The sequence below is a fragment of the Danio rerio genome, chromosome 21, assembly GCF_052040795.2.
Source record: "Danio rerio strain M-AB ecotype USA chromosome 21, GRCz13ab, whole genome shotgun sequence".
Taxonomy (NCBI): Eukaryota; Metazoa; Chordata; class Actinopteri; order Cypriniformes; family Danionidae; genus Danio; species Danio rerio.
The window spans coordinates 39,369,375-39,390,339 of NC_141041.1; the positions used below are offsets into that span (position 1 = coordinate 39,369,375).

The window sequence follows — 20,965 nt, forward strand, 5'->3', positions numbered from 1 at the left end:
TGCAATTTCCCTGACTTTAAACTCAAAAAATATAAAACAACAAAGGTATGCAAATGTTTTGAACAATAAATAAGTGGTCTTGTTGTGACATCTAGTGGTTAGAAATGGTAGGTGACAGTTAAAAGTCTGTGTTATAGTGGTTAAAATGTTAGAATATTGAAAATATGTGTTTTTGAGACCTTTAAACATCCAAGATGGACAAAAAAATAACTTATAAATCATTTCAGTGATAAGTGTGTAAATGAAGCACATTTACTTAATTTCTAAGCCATTTTAGCATGTTTTTAGAACCATTTCCACTATTATAGCGCCACCTATTGCCCAATCTCCACAAAATTTTGCATGTTTATTCACATTGATATGCCACATCAGCTCACCAATTTTTGTGATGTTTTGGGTTTTCCTTATTGGTTTACAGGCATGTAGGTCCGTGTAGACACGCCCCTTTTGTTAATGAGCCTGTTACAGCTATCTAAAATAGAAAGTTCAACTTTTTTTTGATAATTATTGATCTACTCAGTCCAGAGGTTCATACAACACTGGTTTCGTTGCGATCGAGTTAAAAACCAGGGACTAGTTCGCAAAAGTAGGTTTTGTTTATATTGATGGTTTTTTAATGAACTGTGTGAGTGACAGCAGTGGTTTTAGTCTCAAACTGTTCAGTATGAGCAGACCTATCATATGATATATAGAATTAGTGTATTTGTGAAATAGTGTGTAAATGAAGCACATTTACTTTATTTTTAAGCTATTTAGCAATATTTAAAGACTATTTTTGCTATTATAGCGCCACCTATGGTTTGATCTTCACAAAATTTTGCAAGTTTCATCTCGTTGATATGCCACATGTGCTCACCAATTTCTGTGATGTTTTAGGCTTTCCCTATTGGTTTACAGGCATGTAGGTTCGTGTAGACACGCCCCTTTTGTAAATGAGCCTGTTACAGCCAGCCAAAGTGAAAAGTTCAACTTTTTTTTGATAATTATTGATCTACACAGTCCAGAGATTCCAACAACACTGGTTTCGTCGCGTTTGAGTGAAAAACCAGGGACTAGTTCGCAAAAGTAGGTTTTTCCTATATTGATGAATATTTAACGAACGGTGTAAGTGACAGCAGTGGTTTGAGTGTCAAACTGTTCGGTATGAGCAGGCCTATCATACGATATGTATTTTGTGTTGTTGCGCAAAAGGTTGTGTGATACACAACTCATTACACATTAAAAATACGTAAAATCACCCCCTAGTGGCCGATTTCTTTCAAAATTCTTACAGACCTCTAGGACCGTGAGTCGAACATGCCCAGCGAGTTTCGTTTTGATCACTCATCGTTAACCTTGTTAAATGGCTGCTCAATTTTAATTAGCCAATGGCTGCCATGTTTTTTGAGATATGCCAATGTCCTTATAGTATGTTATGACAACTTGGTCAAAGACACTGCATGCCAAATTTCAAGCTGATTGGACTAGTGGCTGTAAGGTTAGAGTAATTTTTATGTTTTTTTAGCTTTATAGCGCCACCATGTGGCCAAAGTCTGCGGGTTTTGCAGTGTCACCTCAAATTGAGCTTATGCATGTGTGTATCAAGTTTGGTGATGATATCTCATTTCGTTCAAAAGTTATAGCTCCAATTAGCATTTAGCTTCAATTAGCATTGAACATTGTTGTGTACTGTTTCGAGTGAGAATAAAAATGTCAACTTTTTTTTGATAATTATTGATATTCAGTGTCCAGAGAACATTTGAAAGCTGGTTTGGTTCAGATTGAGTGAAAAACCTAGGACTAGTTCGTAAAAGTAGGTTTCGGACAAATGGCGATGTAGCGTGAAAACGGTGCGTCGTAGAGCAAAAAGTTCTGCTATACACTTTTGTTCGGGCTAACCCAAGGATTCAAAAAATGTTAAGTTTTTGAGTCTACAACAAACGGTGAACGAACAGCGGTCAAAAATGTCCAAAATATTGGTTTTTGGCGCCATAGCGCCACCTATGGTCCGATTTGGCTGATCTTTGGTGAGGATGTAGTGTACCGGAGTACTACAATCTGGCCAAGTTTCAGCTCTCTCGGCCTTACGGTTTGGTCTGGGCAATAGTGATTTCGGCAGAATAATAATAATAATAATAAAAACTTTAACAAATACAATAGGGTTTCAGCGCTACGCGCTTGACCCCCTAAAAATCCTTACAAATACAATAGGGTTTCAGCGCTTCGCGCTTGACCCCCTAATAATAATAATAATAATAATAATAATAATAATAATAATAATAATAAAAATCTTAACAAAAACAATAGGGTTTCAGCGCTTCGCGCTTGACCCCCTAAAAACAATGAATATCTGGATGCATTGTAACTTTATGCAAGGCTTAGTCCCTTTATTAATCTGGGGTCGCCACAGCGAAAAGAACCACCAACCTATCCAGCATATGTTTTACGCAGTGTATGCCCTTCCAGCTGCAACCCATTTTTGGGTTACATCCATACACACTCATACACTACAGACAATTTAGCCTACCCAATTCACCTGTACCACATGTCTTTGGACTGTGAGGGAAACCGGGGCACCCGGAGGAAGCCCACGTGAATGGCTATATTCACAAACTGTTGCCACACAACTGTATTAACACCTCTAATAAAGGTGATTTTTGCATAATGGGTCCCCCTAATTATGAACAGTTTTCCCTTTCCTTGCCTTGACAGTTTATATCACAATCACTATTGTTGTGGTTATTTTTATAATAATATGCATTTTATTTACAAATCACTGTTTATGAAGTGCATATTATGTACAATCACTACATCATTTTTGTATTTTTTTTAGGTTCTGCACATAGTATAGAATTAATGAAATACTCACTAAATTGCACTGACAAAAGCTTAAGGACTGTACCCATATCTTAATATGAATCGAGATAAAAATATACAGACCTAGTTCTCCAGGGTACTGCTCTGCATGGCTGTAGGAGTTTCCCTTTCTGCTTGGTGTTATGTTCCAGGCTGGGACAGGATTCACTGGCTTCAGATTGGTCAAAGAAACAAGGTGCCTTGCAGAATCATACAGGACATTTAAATACTCAATATTATTTACGACATTTAAGAGAGCTTGTTCGCCAATAAGAAAAATGGAGAAGCTTACTTTTCTCCAAGCTCCTCAATAAACACAGTCACCGCAGTGGAATGAGTCCCAACTTCTTGAATGAAGGCATTGTAGTACTTTCCTTTTGGATCCAAGCGGACCTGGCAAAAGTGAACAACACTATGACAGAGTCTGTAGTGTAATCAATTGTCTGGTATGGGATTACTTATTGAAATAACAAAAAAAAAATGTTTATAATATCAAAGCATAACAAAAGAGGAAAGGTAGTTTAAATGTAAGATGGTGTTGAGTTAAACATGACAAAACATTTTGTCCCACCTGACATTTATCTCCTAAAAAGTACTGTCTGCCAGCAAACACCATGTAATCGGTCTTCTGTAGCTCTATAAAGGATTATAACACAGGATCATCAACTGGTTTGCAACAATCAACTGTTGTGCACAATTTAGATGACTCCACGTTTAATTTGCAAAATGTTTTATTAAAGAATATTTGGAGAGGAATTTTAAAACACTAAAATGTACCATAGCATATTTAACAAATACAATTCTTAGATACAAGGTAATGTAATGAATTTTTGCGCCATGTCAGCCTCAGCAACCAAGGCTATCTTCATGGCAGGAATCTTTCAACAATAAATATACAACTTAAAAATCAACAAACAAAATAAAACAAATTAAATAAGATTTTTTTTGTGTTAATACATGATAAAACATCTAAAATATTTTCTGGTTTCACTGTCAAAAATGTCCTTAAAAGATTTCATTTCATAAAAAGTCCTTATGGAATCAGTAAAAGCAGGACAGTCCAGTAAAGTTTGTTTTATTGTCTTAGATATAAGGTAGTCATACGCCAGACGAAAAGCTCATTGCTCCAGTCAAGAAAGCACATCAAAACAATGAAAAAAAATAGATATGCAAAAGTTCACTTCAAGAAAGTATAAAGTAGCATTAATGAGACTGAAGTCAGACATTAAGAGAACATGCAAAGAGAAAGTGAAAAGTGTAATTTATTATTAGCTCCCTATATAAAGCCAATAGTATCTGGATGCAGCCTTTAGGATGCAAGCTGAGGTCTCTCAGAAATGCAGTGTCAGACACAATGCACTTAATGGAGCTAGTGTCCACTGTGACAGGTAGGGTTGGATGTGGGCTTAGGCAAGCACATTCAAAAGCAGTGCATGCAGCTCAGATTGCATCTGCACCGAGTCTGCAGCCAGACACCTCTCTATGAAGAGAAACTACATTTTGCAAAAAGATTCAAAACACAAGAACGCTTTCAGTCAAAGGGCAAGATATTTACACATATATTAACAGTTTGAGAACATATTTAATTTGAAAATCATGTGAGCAACTCGGCAAGCTTGTGCATTTGAGTTGTGAGAATTCATTCAAAAAATTAAAAGACAATTATAAAGTCTGCATGTCTTTAAAGAATTATGCCACCAAGGCTGCATCTTTTTGTTTCACTGAGCAAAACCAAAACAAATATTTTTGTTTAGCTCTTTTAAAAACTATGGCAGGAGTGTCCAAACTCCTGAAAAGCAACTGTCCTACAGACTTTGGGGCTGTTTACACCTGGTCATTTCATGCCTTTTCACGACTAAATGAGTATCCAAACAAATAAAAAATATTATATATATATATATATATATATATATATATATATATATATATATATATATAATTTATAGTTTAGGAGGTTTAGTATTTTGTTTTAGTTACATTACATTTTTGCCTTTTACAATAAAAATAAAATTATAAATAATAATAATATCCAACTAACACTAACAAGACACATCACAAACCCGTTGTAGCCCATCTCTGTCAACGCAGATCAAAAATATAAAAATAAAAAACAGTGTTGCACTCATTTGGTATGGCACAAAGTTTTGTTTTTAAGAGAGCAAGTTACACAAATTAATGTAATCCCTTCACAGTTGTGAATTACCAAGTCAGTTTTGTTTGCTTTTGCTGATGTCTCCTGTTGAAGCATGAAGTGACCAGGTGAAAACTAGCCCTTTAACCCCAGCGTGAATCAACATACCTGTCAGTAGGTTTCTGGTAGGGCCAGTATGAACTTAATTAGCTGGTTTGCCTGTGTTTAATTAGAATAGTAGCTGAGATAAGCAACTTGTATCCAAAAATCGCCCCTATACCCTGAAAGAGCACTGCTTGAGTGAGCAGCCATTTCTAGTGGGGTTCACAGTGAAATCACAGTGGATGGTATGAGGTGCACTGACTCATCCACAATGCACAGCAATGACAAGAATAAAGACAGCTAGAGAAGAGTTTGCACGGCAAATAAATTTACAGGTCTGAAAAACAAGACAGCATCTAAAAGTTTTTAAAAAAATTAAAATAAAAAAAATAGTTACATTTGTATACATGACAGGAATCAAACATCTTTGTTTCATTACTAATAGAAAGTCTGTAACGGTCAGCACAACTAGCCATTTTAAATGCAGCCTCATTCACAAAATTCTTCCTGTGCACTAAAATGTTCATGCTCTGAAAAGTCCCACAATGCACAGTGAAAATAGTTCAGAAGACCAAAATATGAATTATGAAGTTAGTTCGGCAAGAGCATCAGGCTGTGTGTGCAGTTTAAAAAATCAAGTAATATATATTTTTAAATATCTGAGCACTTCCTTTTCCCAATGCTATCTGTAATTTTATTGCGTCTCCCCCATCGCCCCAAGCATACCACTCTGATACTGCTTGTGCATTTTTGTTTATGCAGATTAGTTACAACTGAAACCCAATCACATTGTTATCGTTATCATGACAAAACAATTAAATCAAAACCAAACAAGACACCCCTGGGCTTGAGCCCCGTCAATCCCAATAGTAAATCCAGCTTTATCCATTTATGATCAGTGTGCTAATTTTGTACAACTAAACAACTTCCAGAAAAATAACATATGTCACAAAGCTCAAATTATCTCATTGCAAGGAGTTCAATATACTAAAATGTCCTCCCCATAAACCGGATCACACTTTTGCAATGTGGTATTTCCACAATAACTGTGACTGTATAACTGTGCGATGTCAATAGGAACCCAAATCTCAGAGGAATGTTTATAGCACTTTGTTTAACCTATGCTTAAAAAAAAAAAAAATAAGGCATTTAAAAATGACAAAACAGTTACTGTGGTTAAAAAGTAAACAGACCTTTGCGGCTATCTTGCCACACGTCAAACTCCACGTTGCGGTACAGCTCTGGCTCTAAGGCCTTCAGTACCTTGTATGGGAGAGCTAGTTTCCCAGACCCTTCTGTGACCTGGGGTAAAGAGGAGAATATTAAAAATGATCAACTTTAGCATCTTAAGCTCTTAATAAAGTATGTTTTTAGCCACCTTTTGGTCCTCAGCTCCAACTCTAGGTCTGTCATCGAAGCGGCAATGTCCCCTCGACTCCCAATCCTCTCTGAAAAAGTCACTCAAAGTGCAAAGAACTTAAAGTTATGAAATACAATACTTTTAATTGTTTTTTTCTTAAATTGTACAATACTTTACTCAGAAATTGTCAATTGGACAGTCTCAATGTTAACCTATATTACTTGTATAGGTGTTAAGAGTACATTTCCAATGTGAAGTCATTTTGGAAAACATTCTTCTAACAATGTGCTTTCCGACAATGTGAAAGAACATCATGATCATTAGTCTGCCATACAAAAGTTAAAGTGCAGTAGCTATGCAAACACTAAAACTGCAATGGGTTCTATGCACAGCGAGAATTTTAAAGCTAATGATAAAGTTCCGGTGAAAGCTTAAATGTGACCATTTTCAATTTTACAAGGTTGTTTTACAGTATTGATGTTGCAATTTGATTACAATACATTCAGTTAAGTAGACTTAAGCATTCATTTAGTTGTTTAAGTGTAAAACGAGATAAAAGACTGTTGTAACCATTAGCACTGTCAGTAGCAACAGGCTAATGTAGAAATTCTGTTGAAAATACTGGGGTATAATAAACAGTCATATTTTAAAGAAGTGGTGGGGGAAATTGACTTAGTGCAGTGCTTCTTGTCCGATTTGAAACCCACTTCACATCATATATCTAACAGGCAGTGAAGATCACTGATATTCAAAGCAATCAGCTCTTAAATGTGACATTTTTATAATAGAGAAACAGTTTACCAGAAGCCCTTGAGCTGCATGGCTGAAAATTCAAATCTGTGTGCATTTAGCGCATTAAAGTTTTTACACCAGCTATTCTAACATGTGATTAATGGTTTGGTTTCTCTCAAATGGGACAAAATTGAAGAGACTTAGTCACAAGACGGATGTCAAAAAGTCCATTTTAGCCCTTCTCAAACTCAATTTTGACCAAACATATTACTATTGTGGTTTGTTCATGGACAGCAGCAGTGTTGGAGAAGATACTTTTCACTACCCGTAAATTTAACTACAAGCTACTAATACAGTAGCTGCTCTTTTGGGAAAAAAAAAAAAAAAAAAAAAAAAAAAAAAAAAAAAAAATCGCCGTTCACAGTTTCGTGGTCTGTAATATTTAAAGATGGAATTATTTTGATACAATAGATTTATATTTTTATAAGCAATTATTTTGGTTTTAAAAATTTTAATTTCTTTACAAAGTATTATATTCCATGTAATATAAATCATACAAGTTGTATAGGCTACTTCTGAAAATGTTTTGATCAAAAAAAAAAATTATATAATATTAGGCAAATTGTCTAAGCTGCTGTTTTCTGTAAAATTAATGGTAAGTGAATAGGTACTGGAGCAGTCACAGTAAAATTGAAAATGAAAACTGAATAGTGCTAAAAAGACAAGTAATTGAGAGAAGACCTCTGAGAACGATCTTCTGGGGTATCATAACTTGCGTCTTCGCTGCACATAGAATGGCTGTTTCGGTATCGTCGTCCCCCTCCTTTGAATCCCTCCAGTGCTGCCTGTATTTCATCATCCTCAACTCCCAGAACACGAGTGTACAACAGTTCATACAGCAAGGCTGAAAGAAATGAAAATACTAGTACTAAAATGTATCAATCAAATATAAAAAAAAATCAATAGCAAAATCTTTCTAGTTAGGAACTATTCAGAAAGTGATCACACAAGAGATATTATAACTGAGATATGATGAACTGCTAACTTACCCTGACATACTGCAGCATCTACTGGATAGCTCTTTGGGTAAACAATGTCATAGTGGCCATTGTTTGAGCAACACAGTAAAACCTGTTGGATTTAATGAATAATGATGAATGTAAAACCATACATAAGTTTAAAACAATAACGCATGCTATAGACAATTACCAGTAATCAAGTAATGTATAAGCAATAAATAGATAAATAAAATGCATGCGTGGCAGAACAGTAGCTCAGTGGTTAGCATAATCGCCTCACAGCAGGAAGGTCACTGGTTCGAGTCCCGGCAGGGTTAGTTGGCATTTCTGTGTAGTTTACATTTTCTCCCAGTGTTTGCGAGGGTTTTCTTCGGGTGCTCTGGATCCCCCACAGTCCAAAGACATGTGGTATAGGTGAATTGAATAAACTGTTTTGGCCATAGTGTATGTGTGTGAATGAGAGTGTATGGATGTTTCCCAGTGCTAGGATGCAGCTGAAAGGGCATTCGCTGTGTAAAACATATGCTGGCGGTTCATTCCGCTGTGGCGGATAAAGGTACTAAGCCGAAGGAAAATGAATGAATAAATAAATAAAATGTTAAAGCTTTGGCCACATTGTGTTATATTTGAAAAAGCATGCCAATAAAGCTGAATTGAATTGAAAGACCATGAGACCCCTAAAGAGTAATTTCAGTGACACTGAAACTGTAGTTTCAGCTTTTAGCCAGAATAGTGGGAATAAATGCAAAACTCTGAACGCAAACAGAGGGCGTTTTATAATTGCTTACCTTAGGCAAATTGTCTTCCTCTGCAATCTCAGTTGGTGGCTTACCTGGATACCTGTAAATGACAAAGCACCGCCTGCGCCGAAAACCAACCACATGAGAATGTGGACCCAAAATAACATTCTTTTAATGCAATTACATTTTAAATTTACATTTAAATAGCTCAGATGTATTGCAAAAAATAAAGCAAAAGTTAGAGAAGATAAAAAATGTACTTGTAGAATAAACTATTTTTGCAAAATGTGGGGAAGAGATGTAAACCATACCTGTACAGTAAAGACAGTGCCTTTATTATCACTTGACCTACGGTTTCCTATGAAATTTGAGATATTACACCACAGTAAGACCTTAACACTTAAGCCTTAAACACCTTTCGTAGAATTTACAAAAAATATTGTTTTAAAAACTGACTGTTTACATCTTTGATCATTGGCTTTTATTCTGGTTGTAATAAACATTTTAACCATTTACCAACAATAAGACATACTGTTAACATTTAAGTGAAAACAACAAGAAAATTCCCTGAATACAAACCTTGGGATCTTCCAAGCGTTCTAAATACTTCTCAAAAGATCCTTCAACAAACTGAAAAACACGGTAATACCACAGGGTTATGAGCGTTTACATACAGTTAAAAGTTTGTGCAGTCTCTAAAAAAAAATCAGTTTGAATGTACTTACAGGTTCAAAGTTGCATCTGTTCGCCCTTATGAAGTTGACACACTCCTTTCGTATTCTTTGATGGTAATTCTGAGAGTAATAAAGCTTAAAACAAATTTAAACGCCAGTTCAGTAGCACGGTCAAAACGATACAGGTGCTTCATTAAGATTGTCGTAAGTTACACGTTTCGTCAAACTCACAAAAGTTGTCATACACCATTGTCAAGAAACTTCGGAATATGACACAACAATTTCGAGATTTGGTCACATTTTGAGGAATATTTATTTTCAAATTACCTGCTCAGAAACAGCTCGAAAAAGACAAGACGCATCTCTCGCCATCATTTTTCGGTATAGTCCAATGCTGGCCAGGTACTCGTCCATGCTTACAAAATACTTCTTCAAGGCTTTTTGCATCCTCAAGAAATGATAAATAAAAAACAACGCATATACAGAGCTTCACGGCTTTCCGTCTAAAAGCGAAAAAAACTGTGAAGGTCGAAAGTTTCCTTTCGGGCTTGAAAATGCAACAGGTGCAACAAATGACCTCTGATTGTACTGCATTGCTCTTTTGGCGCCACTTTATGCAGGAACATACAGGACATATTGCAGTTTCCATGACAACACTTGCTACTTAAGATGTTTAAGTTAGTGTTCCACGTATAGTGACACTTTAAAATTACTCTTATGCTTTGTAAGACGACTATTTGATTCTAACTCCCCATTGAGCCTTAAAGCTACAACCATTTAGAACACATGACTTAGAGACATATCTTCTAACACAGTGGTTCTCAAACTTTTTTCATCAAGTACCACCTCAGAAAAAATTGTCTCTCCGAGTACCACCAAAATGAGCAGTATTGAAATACAGTAGCAGGCCCAGTAAAGCAGCTGCACAGTTAAAAAAAACGTGGCATATTACCTCAGAAACATTGGCTATATGTCATATATGGCATATTATATATATACATTTTGATAAATTTTGAAATGTGTGTAGCATGTACATGACATATTTCATTCCTCCGTGTACCACTAGAAGAAAGCCTGCGTACCACTAGTGGTACACGTACTGCAGTTTGAGAACCACTGTTCTAACATATTTAGCTCTTTGCTTAAAAAAACTAAAATCTATCTATCTATCTATCTATCTATCTATCTATCTATCTATCTATCTATCTATCTATCTATCTATCTATCTATCTATCTATCTATCTATCTATCTATCTATCTATCTATCTATCTATCTATCTATCTATCTATCTATCTATCTATCTGTCAGTCAATCTGTCAGTCAATCTGTCTGTCTGTCTGTCTGTCTATTAAAGGTGTGGGTTTTCTGATGAATTTCCACTCTAGGATGGAGTAACACATATAATTTCCTATGTCTTTATGATTATTGATAAAGCTAAATGTTTCAGGGCCTAGATTAATATTACCATCCCCCTTGAGAGTAAAACAGGAATAATATGTGTGTGTTTGCTTTTTCATTTATTCATTCATTCATACATTCATTCATTCATTTTCGGCTTAGTCCCTTTATTAATCAGGGGTGTACGTGTAGCTTATTTGTTATACAAATAATCCCCCTGTGTCGTGTTTTCCTAAAAAATGGCTAGCAGTCACTGTTTTTTTTTACATCTTTTAAAATGGTTTCATGTTTTAGCCTAGAAGACGGTAATCAAAACAATGTAAGATTTTACATACATACTTTCACAGATCTTTTAAAAATAAAAAATATATTAAGTATAAAAGAAAACACTTTTATGCTGCAAAACTGCAAATTGGTTTTTCCTGCCAAACTTTTTCAATAATTGGCTGGAAGATGTCTGCCAATACTGTGGTGAAAACCTCGGAAGCATGCCATGGTTAACCATGAGCAAATAACTTAAGGAGTTGTTACATTGTATCCTGCACTCCCCTATAATTTCTTGTGTCTTTATGATTATGATTTATGATTATGATTAATAAAGTTGAATGTTTAAGGCTCTATATGATATTATGACCTTAGTTTGATCCCTCTTCAGAGTAAATCTTTAATAATATGTGTGTTTGCTTTTTCTGTATGCCAAATTATTCGCTTCCACAGGATCTACCAAGCCAGGTCAAAGGTCATGAAGACATGAAGACATCTTGAGTGGACTTGGGTTAATTGTTTTGTATGTAAGCTGCGAGTACACAAAACAGCCTTGAGTAAGAAACAGATTGCAGTTGTCTCTTATAATAGATCTTCTATTCATTTGTGTATTTGTAATGCAGCTCTGTGGTCAGCTTTGAATAACCTACGCTGTCTGACTTTTTTAAAGTAAAGTAAAGTAAAGAACTTTTATTGTCATTGTAGTTGTACAACGAAATTTGTTTGGTAACTCACAGAGACCAGCAGCAACATAAAAAGAGAGAAAACAAACAATAGACATAATACTAAAATATAAGAGGCAAGATAAAGTATACTAAATGTAATAAGTCACATAAAAACCAACAACAGACATAATACTAAAAATATAAGATGTAAGATAAAATATACTAAATGTAATAAGTCACATAAAAACCAACAATAGACATAATACTAAAAATATAAGATGTAAGATAAAATATAATAAATGTAATAAGTCACAGTATTATGTATTTATGTGATGCAATCATCAGGTAATCATTGGAAGAAATTGTTTAGAATTCACACACGCGCGCACACACACACACACACACACACACACACACACACACACACACACACATAAATGCACACGCACTCGCACACACTTACACACACACTTGGAAATTGTCTAAGTCTTTCTGTGTTTTAAAGAATCAGGTTCAAACACCTTTATGTATAAGGTAGTTGATGACATTGAGAGTGTAATCGTTGTTGTTTTGAGATTGTAAGCAGATCGGTCTATGAACTCTACAAGAGAGTTGAAGCTGGCTTCTGCTGATGAAACTGCAAACTATCTTCAGTAAACTTTTAATAGAATCTTTGACTCCGGCTCTTCTTCATCTGACAGTCTGGTCATTTTTTTGGGTAAAAGCTGTTGATTCCTCTGCACTATCTAGCCAGAGTAGCAGAGCAACCACATACAGCAACCCTGCACCATTTTAGTAACTAAACCAATTTTAGCAATCTTTGAGCTTTATACATGGTTTTGTTGTTATTTGTTTGTTTATTTTTAATCACTTAAAAAAATTCAGAAGCTAGGTTTTGTCAAGCCAACATCAAAATTTGTCATGACTGGCATAGCTGGCATGTCTATGACAAGTGTGGAATTGTTATTTCTTTGGAGTTCCATTGCACAAATGGGATTTAGAAAATAATTTAGAACTTCCATATCTACATGCCACAATTTCAGACCATAATTCATTCTTCTTAATTGAAGCCAGACAGCAAAGAATTCTGGCCCAGATTTGGCATAAATCTGGCACAGCAAGCATTAATCCGGCACTGGCATACAGCATATGGGCCAAACATGGCCCCGGTTTGCCCGAGGTGGCACTGTCTTTAAGACAGCACACAATACTTGGGCCAGATGTAAAATGTAGTATTTGACCCAGATGGTAATAATTGATATGTGGGCCATGTAGGCGATGCAATGGCGCAGTAGGTAGTGCTTTCACCTCACAGCAAAAGAGGTTGCTGGTTCGAGCCTCGGCTGGGTCAGTTGCCGTTTCTGTGTGGAGTTTGCATGTTCTCCCCGCTTTCCTTTGGGTTTCCAAAATTGACCGAAGTGTATGAGTGTGAATGAGTGTGTATGAATGTTTTCCAGAGATGAGTTGCAGCTGGAAGGGCATCCGCTGCATAAAACAAATGCTGGATAAGTTGGCGGTTCATTCGGCTGTGGCGACCCCAGATTAATAAAGGGTCTAAGCCGAAAAGAAAATGAATGAATGAATGTATGCTTCATAGCCAATGTTTTCTGGCCCAGCTCCGGGGCCAGATAACTTTTCCCTCTGCCCAAGTACCGCAAAGAATGACAGTCCTGAATTGGCCCATAACTGGATTAAAGGCAAGGGCCACATATGGGCCATAACCGGCCCAAATCTCAGCAAATTTATCACCCTTAACTGGCCCTGAACTGGGCAAAAACAGGTTAATTATTGGTACAGATTATCATCTATAAGATTATACTTTAACCAGTAACCCCAAAAACTGAGCCATAATCCAGCCTAATGTTACCTAAACAATGTGAACAATCACTACACTGATTTGGGCCACACACCTATCATCTATAATTGGCCCAAATGTAGTTTGATGTCATGCATGCAGTACATCATTGCCATGCATGGCCGACATTCGGCTGACATTATGCATGCCAGTGCCAGCAACACGCCAGCAGTGCCATAATGAGGCCACATATGGGCCAAGTTCGTTTGCTATGTGGGTCACTTTAGTCATGACACATCAAAGTATCTGCCCCAATTCAGGCTCAGTTATAGAGTATTAAATTGGCTGAGACTTGGCCCAGATAGGGTTCATGTTTGGCCCTTGTCTGGAAGCCAGACTTGGTCCAGTCATGTATCATAATTCACTGCGGCATGTGGGCCAAGCAAAAGCTGATTGTGTGGGCCAGAGCTGTGCCAGAGATAGTTTGCTATGTGGGTTGGCATGTAAAACTAAAATGGGACAAATGGTGTGAAGTTTTAAGACTGTTAAAACTGTACTGATGTTAAAAACTCTATGAATCAGATATGTATGTCTACACTAATAGTTTTCGAAGAAAAGCTGAATGTAACTCATTCATTCATTAACCTTCGGCTTAGCCCCTTTATACATCAGGGGTCACCACAGCGGAATGAACCGCCAACTTATTCAGCATATTTTTTTACGCAGCGGATTAGGCATCAGATCATGCTATGCAACTCCTTACTCAAGTTATTTGTTCTGCCTATGCTGGGTTATGCTCCATTAGCAGATCTTGCAACCAGTACTATCAAAATCCAAAATTTGATAGTTAGGGTGGCTTTCCAAAGTGGTAGTGCAATAAACAGTGCAAGTCACACCTTTGTTTATCAGTTTGCACTGGTTATAAAGCAGTATTGAGGAATGCCTTTTAAAATATAATGCATTACTGTTTGTTTTTAATTTAGAAAAACAAAAGTTAGATGTCCAGTCCTTTCACGCACATTTAAAATACCGAAAAAATGTATAATCCTCAAAGTAAAGGAAATGTTAATTCACGTGTGAAAAGTAGAGGGCGCTGCCACTCCAGATTACAAAATGAAACTGCTCTTCAATTAAGAAATAAATAAGATACAAATAAATGTAAAATAAAAACATATGCAAATATTTTGTTTATCCAGAGTTTTTTGCTTGAGTATGACTGAATTGGATCCTCAAAGGTCAAGGACAAGGGCATTGTTAAAATGGGAGCATACTAATGCTTTTTAACATTTTTATTGCAGATTTGGGATTTTTAAGATTTGCATTTTTTTTATTAATTCCTTTTAAGAACAAACAGGACAAAACAAATAAGATATACAGTAGGAATAACATCTTTCTCAATCAGGAATTCCTAATAACCGCATAACAAGAACAAAAAGAGAAATAAAAAACATAAACAGAGAATGAATAAAGAGTAAACTACAATGCAATACAACATAAGGGAGTTAATCATCATAAAAAAACATAAAAAAGGAAAGAATAAATAAATAAATAAATAAATAAATAAATAAATAAATAAATAAATAAATACTTTAGCAAACTAGCATAGTTTAAGGGCTTTTAATGTTGCACAAGCTTTAATGAATTGAAAAAGACCAAATCTTTCTGGAAAAGCAAAAAACTTGGGGGTTATTAAAAAGTCTGCATTTCTGAATAAAATAATTTGCTAAAGTCACAATATTGTTAATAAAAAAAATTCACATCAGAATTCTGACAAAAAGATAAATATTTTACAGCTTTAAAATCAAAATCAGGTACATATTTCAATCTTAACCACACAGAAATGTCATCCCATAACTTTTTTTTGAAAATTTGCTAAAATGTAACAATCCATTTTACATCTATGTCTGTGGAACTCATTACAAAGTTAATAATTACAAATTAATAATTTTAAACTGAACTTCTTTTGCCTTTGGTAAAAGTAGAGAGAAATCTTGTTCGAATTTGAACCACCTTGTATTCAGGTAAATCAAAATCAAGTGGTTTCTTTTTAACCTTAGAAGGGGAAAGTGTATTTACTAACGTGCTTAAAGTATCATTATTACAGCTTTGCCCTGTAAAATTAATACAGTACCAGACATAATTAGATTACCCAATTTTGGCGTAACCCAATTAAACAGCTGAACCAAACCAAGGAATAGCTTTCAACAAAGACAATGCTGAAAAAACACAGATTTCCTTTTAATAAGGATATACTCATTATTCCACAAAGAACAACTACACTGTAAAAAATGTCCTGATTTACAGAACATGTTACTGTGTTTTTTCCACTGTAAATTGCATTAGTATTATTAGGATTTAATTGTAAAAATTCACAGTATAAGTTGTATTTATAATTTTATTGTAAAATTAAGGCAGGCATCATGATTACAGCAAATTACTATTTAAAGGACTGATATTGATATTTAGAAATAACAGAATATTATTGAAGCCCCAAAAACAATTTGGTTACATCTTTAAAAATAACTTGACAGAAAATCATCCTGTTTTGAAACTACAAAATTTCATAGTAAATTTAAATTTTTGGGTGCGCTGCACATTTATTTATTTTTATTAGGTTAACATGGAAATATGAAATAATTTTTAATAAACATTACTTTGTGCATAGTAATTTAATAAAGTAATGTAATAAAGCAACAATGAAATAAACTGGAACAAAATTTAATTGATTCTACAACCAAACACTGTTAAACACCCAAATAATTTCAGCCAGAGTAAATGTCAGAATGAATAGCTGAGAAAAGCCTGCTTCACAGTAAAATATAGCTAATTCTACAAGATATAACCGTGAAACCACAGTAATTTGCTTTGATATCTACTGTGAAGGTCCACTATATGGCTGTAATTTTAACAAAATCACAGTAAATTACTGTAAACTATCTCATCGTAAATCTACATACAGCATATTATAATGTGAAAGTAATGCAATTATCAGATAGTAATTTACAGTGAAATGAAGGTCAATTTTTTACAGTGTATGTGGTTATCAGTTAAGTTTGTTTATCAACTTCCAATACAGCAATACTTTACTATAAAAAATTGTCAATTTACACTTTCACTTTGATGGCTCAAAATCGCATCCTAAAAGAAAATGTATGCCCTTAAGGGAATCAAAAATTTTTGAAAAAAAAGAAGGTTTGAAGCCACCTCAGCTTAAGGCTACCGTTGATAACATCAAAATCAGTTAGATTCAATTCTCCTTCATTTACTTTACTACATCTGATTTTCTTAGATAATGATGCTTCTTTTTCCATAAACAGTTATATTGCATTTAATTCGGGTCTTTAATGCACCTATCATATATATTTAAAGAGAAAGCTGGGTAAGCATCCTGAAAAGTGCTTCTGACTTTTATAAAATTCATTCATTCATTCATTTTCTTGTCGGCTTAGTCCCTTTATTAATCCGGGGTCGCCACAGCGGAATTAACCGGCAACTTATCCAGCAAGTTTTTACGCAGCGGATGCCCTTCCAGCCGCAACCCATCTCTGGGAAACATCCACACACACATTCACACACACACTCATACACTACAGACAATTTAGCTTACCCAATTCACCTGTAACCACATGTCTTTGGACTGTGGGGGAAACCGGAGCTCCCAGAAGAAACCCACGTGAAGGCAGGGAGAACATGCAAACTCCACACAAAAACGCCAACTGAGCCAAGGTTCGAACCAGCAACCCAGTGACCTTCTTGCTGTGAGGCGACAGCACTACCTACTGCGCCACTGCCTCGCCCTTTTATAAAATAATTCTACCAAAAATAGATCTATTTGAACCCACATATTTAATATATTATACCTTTTTATCATATTATCATTCAGATAAATTTATTTCCTTACTTTAGGGCAATGGTTTCAAACTCAGTTCCTGGAGGGCCGCAGCTCTGCATAGTTTAGCTCCAACCACCTTCAAATCACAACTGCTTAATTGTCTTTAGTAGTCTTTAACACCAATTGTGTTTGATTTGGAACAAAACTGCAGAGCTGCGGCCCTTAAAACCTATGATTTAGTGTCTTTAGAAATAACAATACCCAAGTATTTAATCTATTTTTTATTAAAATATTGAACAATTGTGTTTAGTGTCACGGAGTGCCATCAGCTCATACTTTTTAAAATAAATTGCAGACCAGAAGCATAAGAAAAACAGTACACCAGATTAATGACGACTCAAATCTGCTTTGCATTACTGAGAAACAGGATGGTATCATCAGCTAGTTGGGGCATTTTTTGGGACACAACTTATCTAATTGAAAGGAAAACAATATCCCCATAACACTTTTTTGTAAGTGTAAAGTGACCTGTTGGCATAAGGCAAAAGAGTAAAATGTTTAAAAAAATGTTTTTAAAAAAAGTAGGCTTAAAAAAGTTATGATTTAGAAGCCCCTATTTATTTATATGTCTGAGTGAACTTTTCTATGGACTTTTTAAACTTGATTTTAAAAAGAACATCTTTGGAATATCCACACGGTGGAGCCAAAGGTCGCAGTGAGACACGAGATCTCACCACGTTAACATTTACATATTTAGTCGTGCATACAGGTGTAAATAGGACGTCTTTAATATTTAAACTGCATGTCTTGAGATAATTTAAACTACCAAACTGTCAGTCCATTCATAGATTAATAAATACGCAACAAGGTTTAAAAAAATAATAGAATCAAAATAGAGTTCTGAAATGAAATGTATATTCAATACTTTAATTTTATAATATAAATATTTTATAGTATTGTTTCCACCCGTGTTCGCGTGGGTTTCCTCCAGGTGCTCCGGTTTTCCCTACAAGTCCAAAGACATGTGAGGTATACAGTAGGTGAATTGTATATTCCAAAATTGACCGAAGTGTATGTGTGTGAATGAGTGTGTACGGATGTTTACTAGTGATGGGTTGCAGCTGGAAGGTCATCCGCTGCATAAAACATATGCTTGACAAGTTGGCGGTTCATTCTGCTGTGGCGACCCCAGATTTATAAAGGGATTAAGCCGAAAAGAAAATAAATGGATACATGAATTTATTTGAGAACATAATACATTTTTAGGTTTTTAATTCATCCTCCACAGCAAGTGGTCTTTGTATATTACTATCAGTTTGCAAATTTTGCTGTTTTTAATTTATAAGCATGCGGTTTAAGCATTTAATATAGTAGTAAGCAGAGAGTCAATTTCAATTAAGAATAGAGAAATAGAGAAATTTTCCCCTCTTGTGCTCTATTCTTAATTGAAATGGACTCTCCGCTTACTACTATATTAAATGCTTAAACTATAGTCTTATCTAAAATTTGCAAACTGATCAAAATTTACAAAGACCTCATGCTTCTTCCTGTAACATATTGTTATTGTATTTCCCTTATTTACCCATTACTGTAAAATAACCACTACGTCAGATATATTTATTAAAATAATATTTTTGTCACAGAACATCTTTAGAAATGGAGAGATAAAATATTTAAATTTATGCAAAATATTGCAAAAAATAAAATAAAAAAATACATTTCAACAAAATTGTATATATTTTTTTATTTCTCTTGGTTTTTGGTATTTTTTGAAAATGTTATTTAATATTTTCCCCTAACATAAATTTGGGAAACTAATTTTTTAACCATTACTGTAAGTTGTTTTGTTAGATTAGCTCCAGATTTGCCTTCAGTACTGACTAAACTAATGTATATGCAGAAATATAATATTGTAAAACATCCTATAAAAAATATTAATTTAAATGAGAGATTTTCTGAAGGGTGTATTCACATATGCTGAGCACAGTAAGCTGAAAAAAGTCAGTGAGTGACCCTAAAAATAATAATAATATTAATAATAATAATATTTCCCAGAGATGGGTTGCGGCTGGGAGGGCATCCGATTTTCCTTACAAGTCCAAAGACGTGTGGTATAGGTGAATTGGATATGCCAAAATTGACCAAAGTGTATGAGTGTGAATGAGTGTGTATGAATGTTTGCCAGAGATGGGTTGCAGCTGGAAGGGCATCCGCTGCATAAAACAAATGCTGGATAAGTTGGCGGTTCATTCCGCTGTGGCAACCCCGGATTAATAAAAGGACTAAGCCAACAATAAAATAAATAAATGAATAATAATAATAATAATAATACTAATACTACTACTAATAATAATAATAATAACAACAACAATAATCTTTAGCAGTATAATTTTTTTTTATGAATACATGTACAGAGAAAAATATTGTATATTTCTTAAAAGCCCCTTCACACCAAAATCTTTGCAGTATCTGGTGTCATCCCTTCCCCCTTCAACTAATGGATGGTCAAACACTCCGGGACTCAATCTTTATAATGAAAATACTGCATTAATTTTATTTTGTGATGTGTCATTGTAATTCAAGAGATGTTTTTAATCTTCAGATTGCTCTTGCACAAGCCATTTCAAAAATATTTGGCAGTGGCCCATCTCGCCCTACACATGCGTATGCTCCTTTTATTGAATGCCGTTTGTCAGAGGTGGACATTAAAAGCTCCCCTTTATTTGAATAAACTATTCAAGTTTTTTTCCCTTTCCTTTCTTTCGTCTTTTTCTTTTTTTTTCTAAGCCATTGTGCAAATATGTAAATTGATCCCGAGAAGAACGCTTGGCTCACACGTCTTTAATATCTCAGTGTTGTCCATTACAAAGTGCATCCCCTTTCCACTTTTTCATGTCATCTTGTCTTTATTAGCAGGTTGTGTACTGCTCTCTGATGATGAGATCGTCCTGCTCCATACTGCACTCACAATCTGAGGTCCAGAAGAGAACTACAAAGGAGAGGATGATTCCTATCAGCAAACAGTAATGTCATCTCAGTAATTTCTGCAATGCATTAAATATTGACATCAAATAAATGTGAGTTGACACCCCTATAGACACTGATTTGTTGCCCATGGTGGTTGATCAGGTTGGATACTTAAATTTTAAATAATAAATATAAATTTGATGTAAGTGCATTTGATATACAGTGTGAAAAGTGCAAACTTAAACTACTTTGACTTGTAACAATTAAATGAATTAAGTTTGACAAGCTTAATTTATGACAGTTGTTAGTAATAAATTTAGTACTTTTAGGTGTAACAAGTTTTCATTTATGGCAAGTACAAGTATTGTCACAAATTATACATTATTATTATTATTATTATTATTATTATTATTATTATTATTATTATAACATGAGAAGGAAATTATTTGT

At 34.8% G+C, this 20,965-nt stretch overlaps 2 protein-coding genes across 51 annotated transcripts in view; one reads left to right on the top strand and one right to left on the bottom strand.

Annotated features, from left to right (window-relative positions):
* The window catches only part of alg13 (ALG13 UDP-N-acetylglucosaminyltransferase subunit), a 37,556-nt gene extending 27,376 nt beyond the window's left edge, over positions 1-10,180 (bottom strand). For 25 of the 50 annotated variants that reach the window (XM_087299909.1, XM_087299926.1, XM_087299924.1 and 22 more), the window contains exons 1-12: positions 9,921-10,180; positions 9,645-9,728; positions 9,499-9,549; positions 9,231-9,277; positions 8,968-9,040; positions 8,210-8,291; positions 7,902-8,064; positions 6,447-6,516; positions 6,262-6,370; positions 3,407-3,471; positions 3,128-3,228; positions 2,920-3,035 (exon numbers count right to left, since the gene is read on the bottom strand). In XM_087299909.1, coding sequence (XP_087156035.1) covers positions 2,920-3,035; positions 3,128-3,228; positions 3,407-3,471; positions 6,262-6,370; positions 6,447-6,516; positions 7,902-8,064; positions 8,210-8,291; positions 8,968-9,040; positions 9,231-9,277; positions 9,499-9,549; positions 9,645-9,728; positions 9,921-10,040 — 1,081 coding nt within the window. In that variant the 5' untranslated portion in view covers positions 10,041-10,180. 50 annotated transcript variants of the gene reach the window in all.
* LOC147838916 (uncharacterized) overlaps positions 1-20,965 on the top strand; it is a 166,036-nt gene that overhangs the window by 76,732 nt on the left and 68,339 nt on the right. The gene's annotated exons all lie outside the window — the stretch shown is intronic.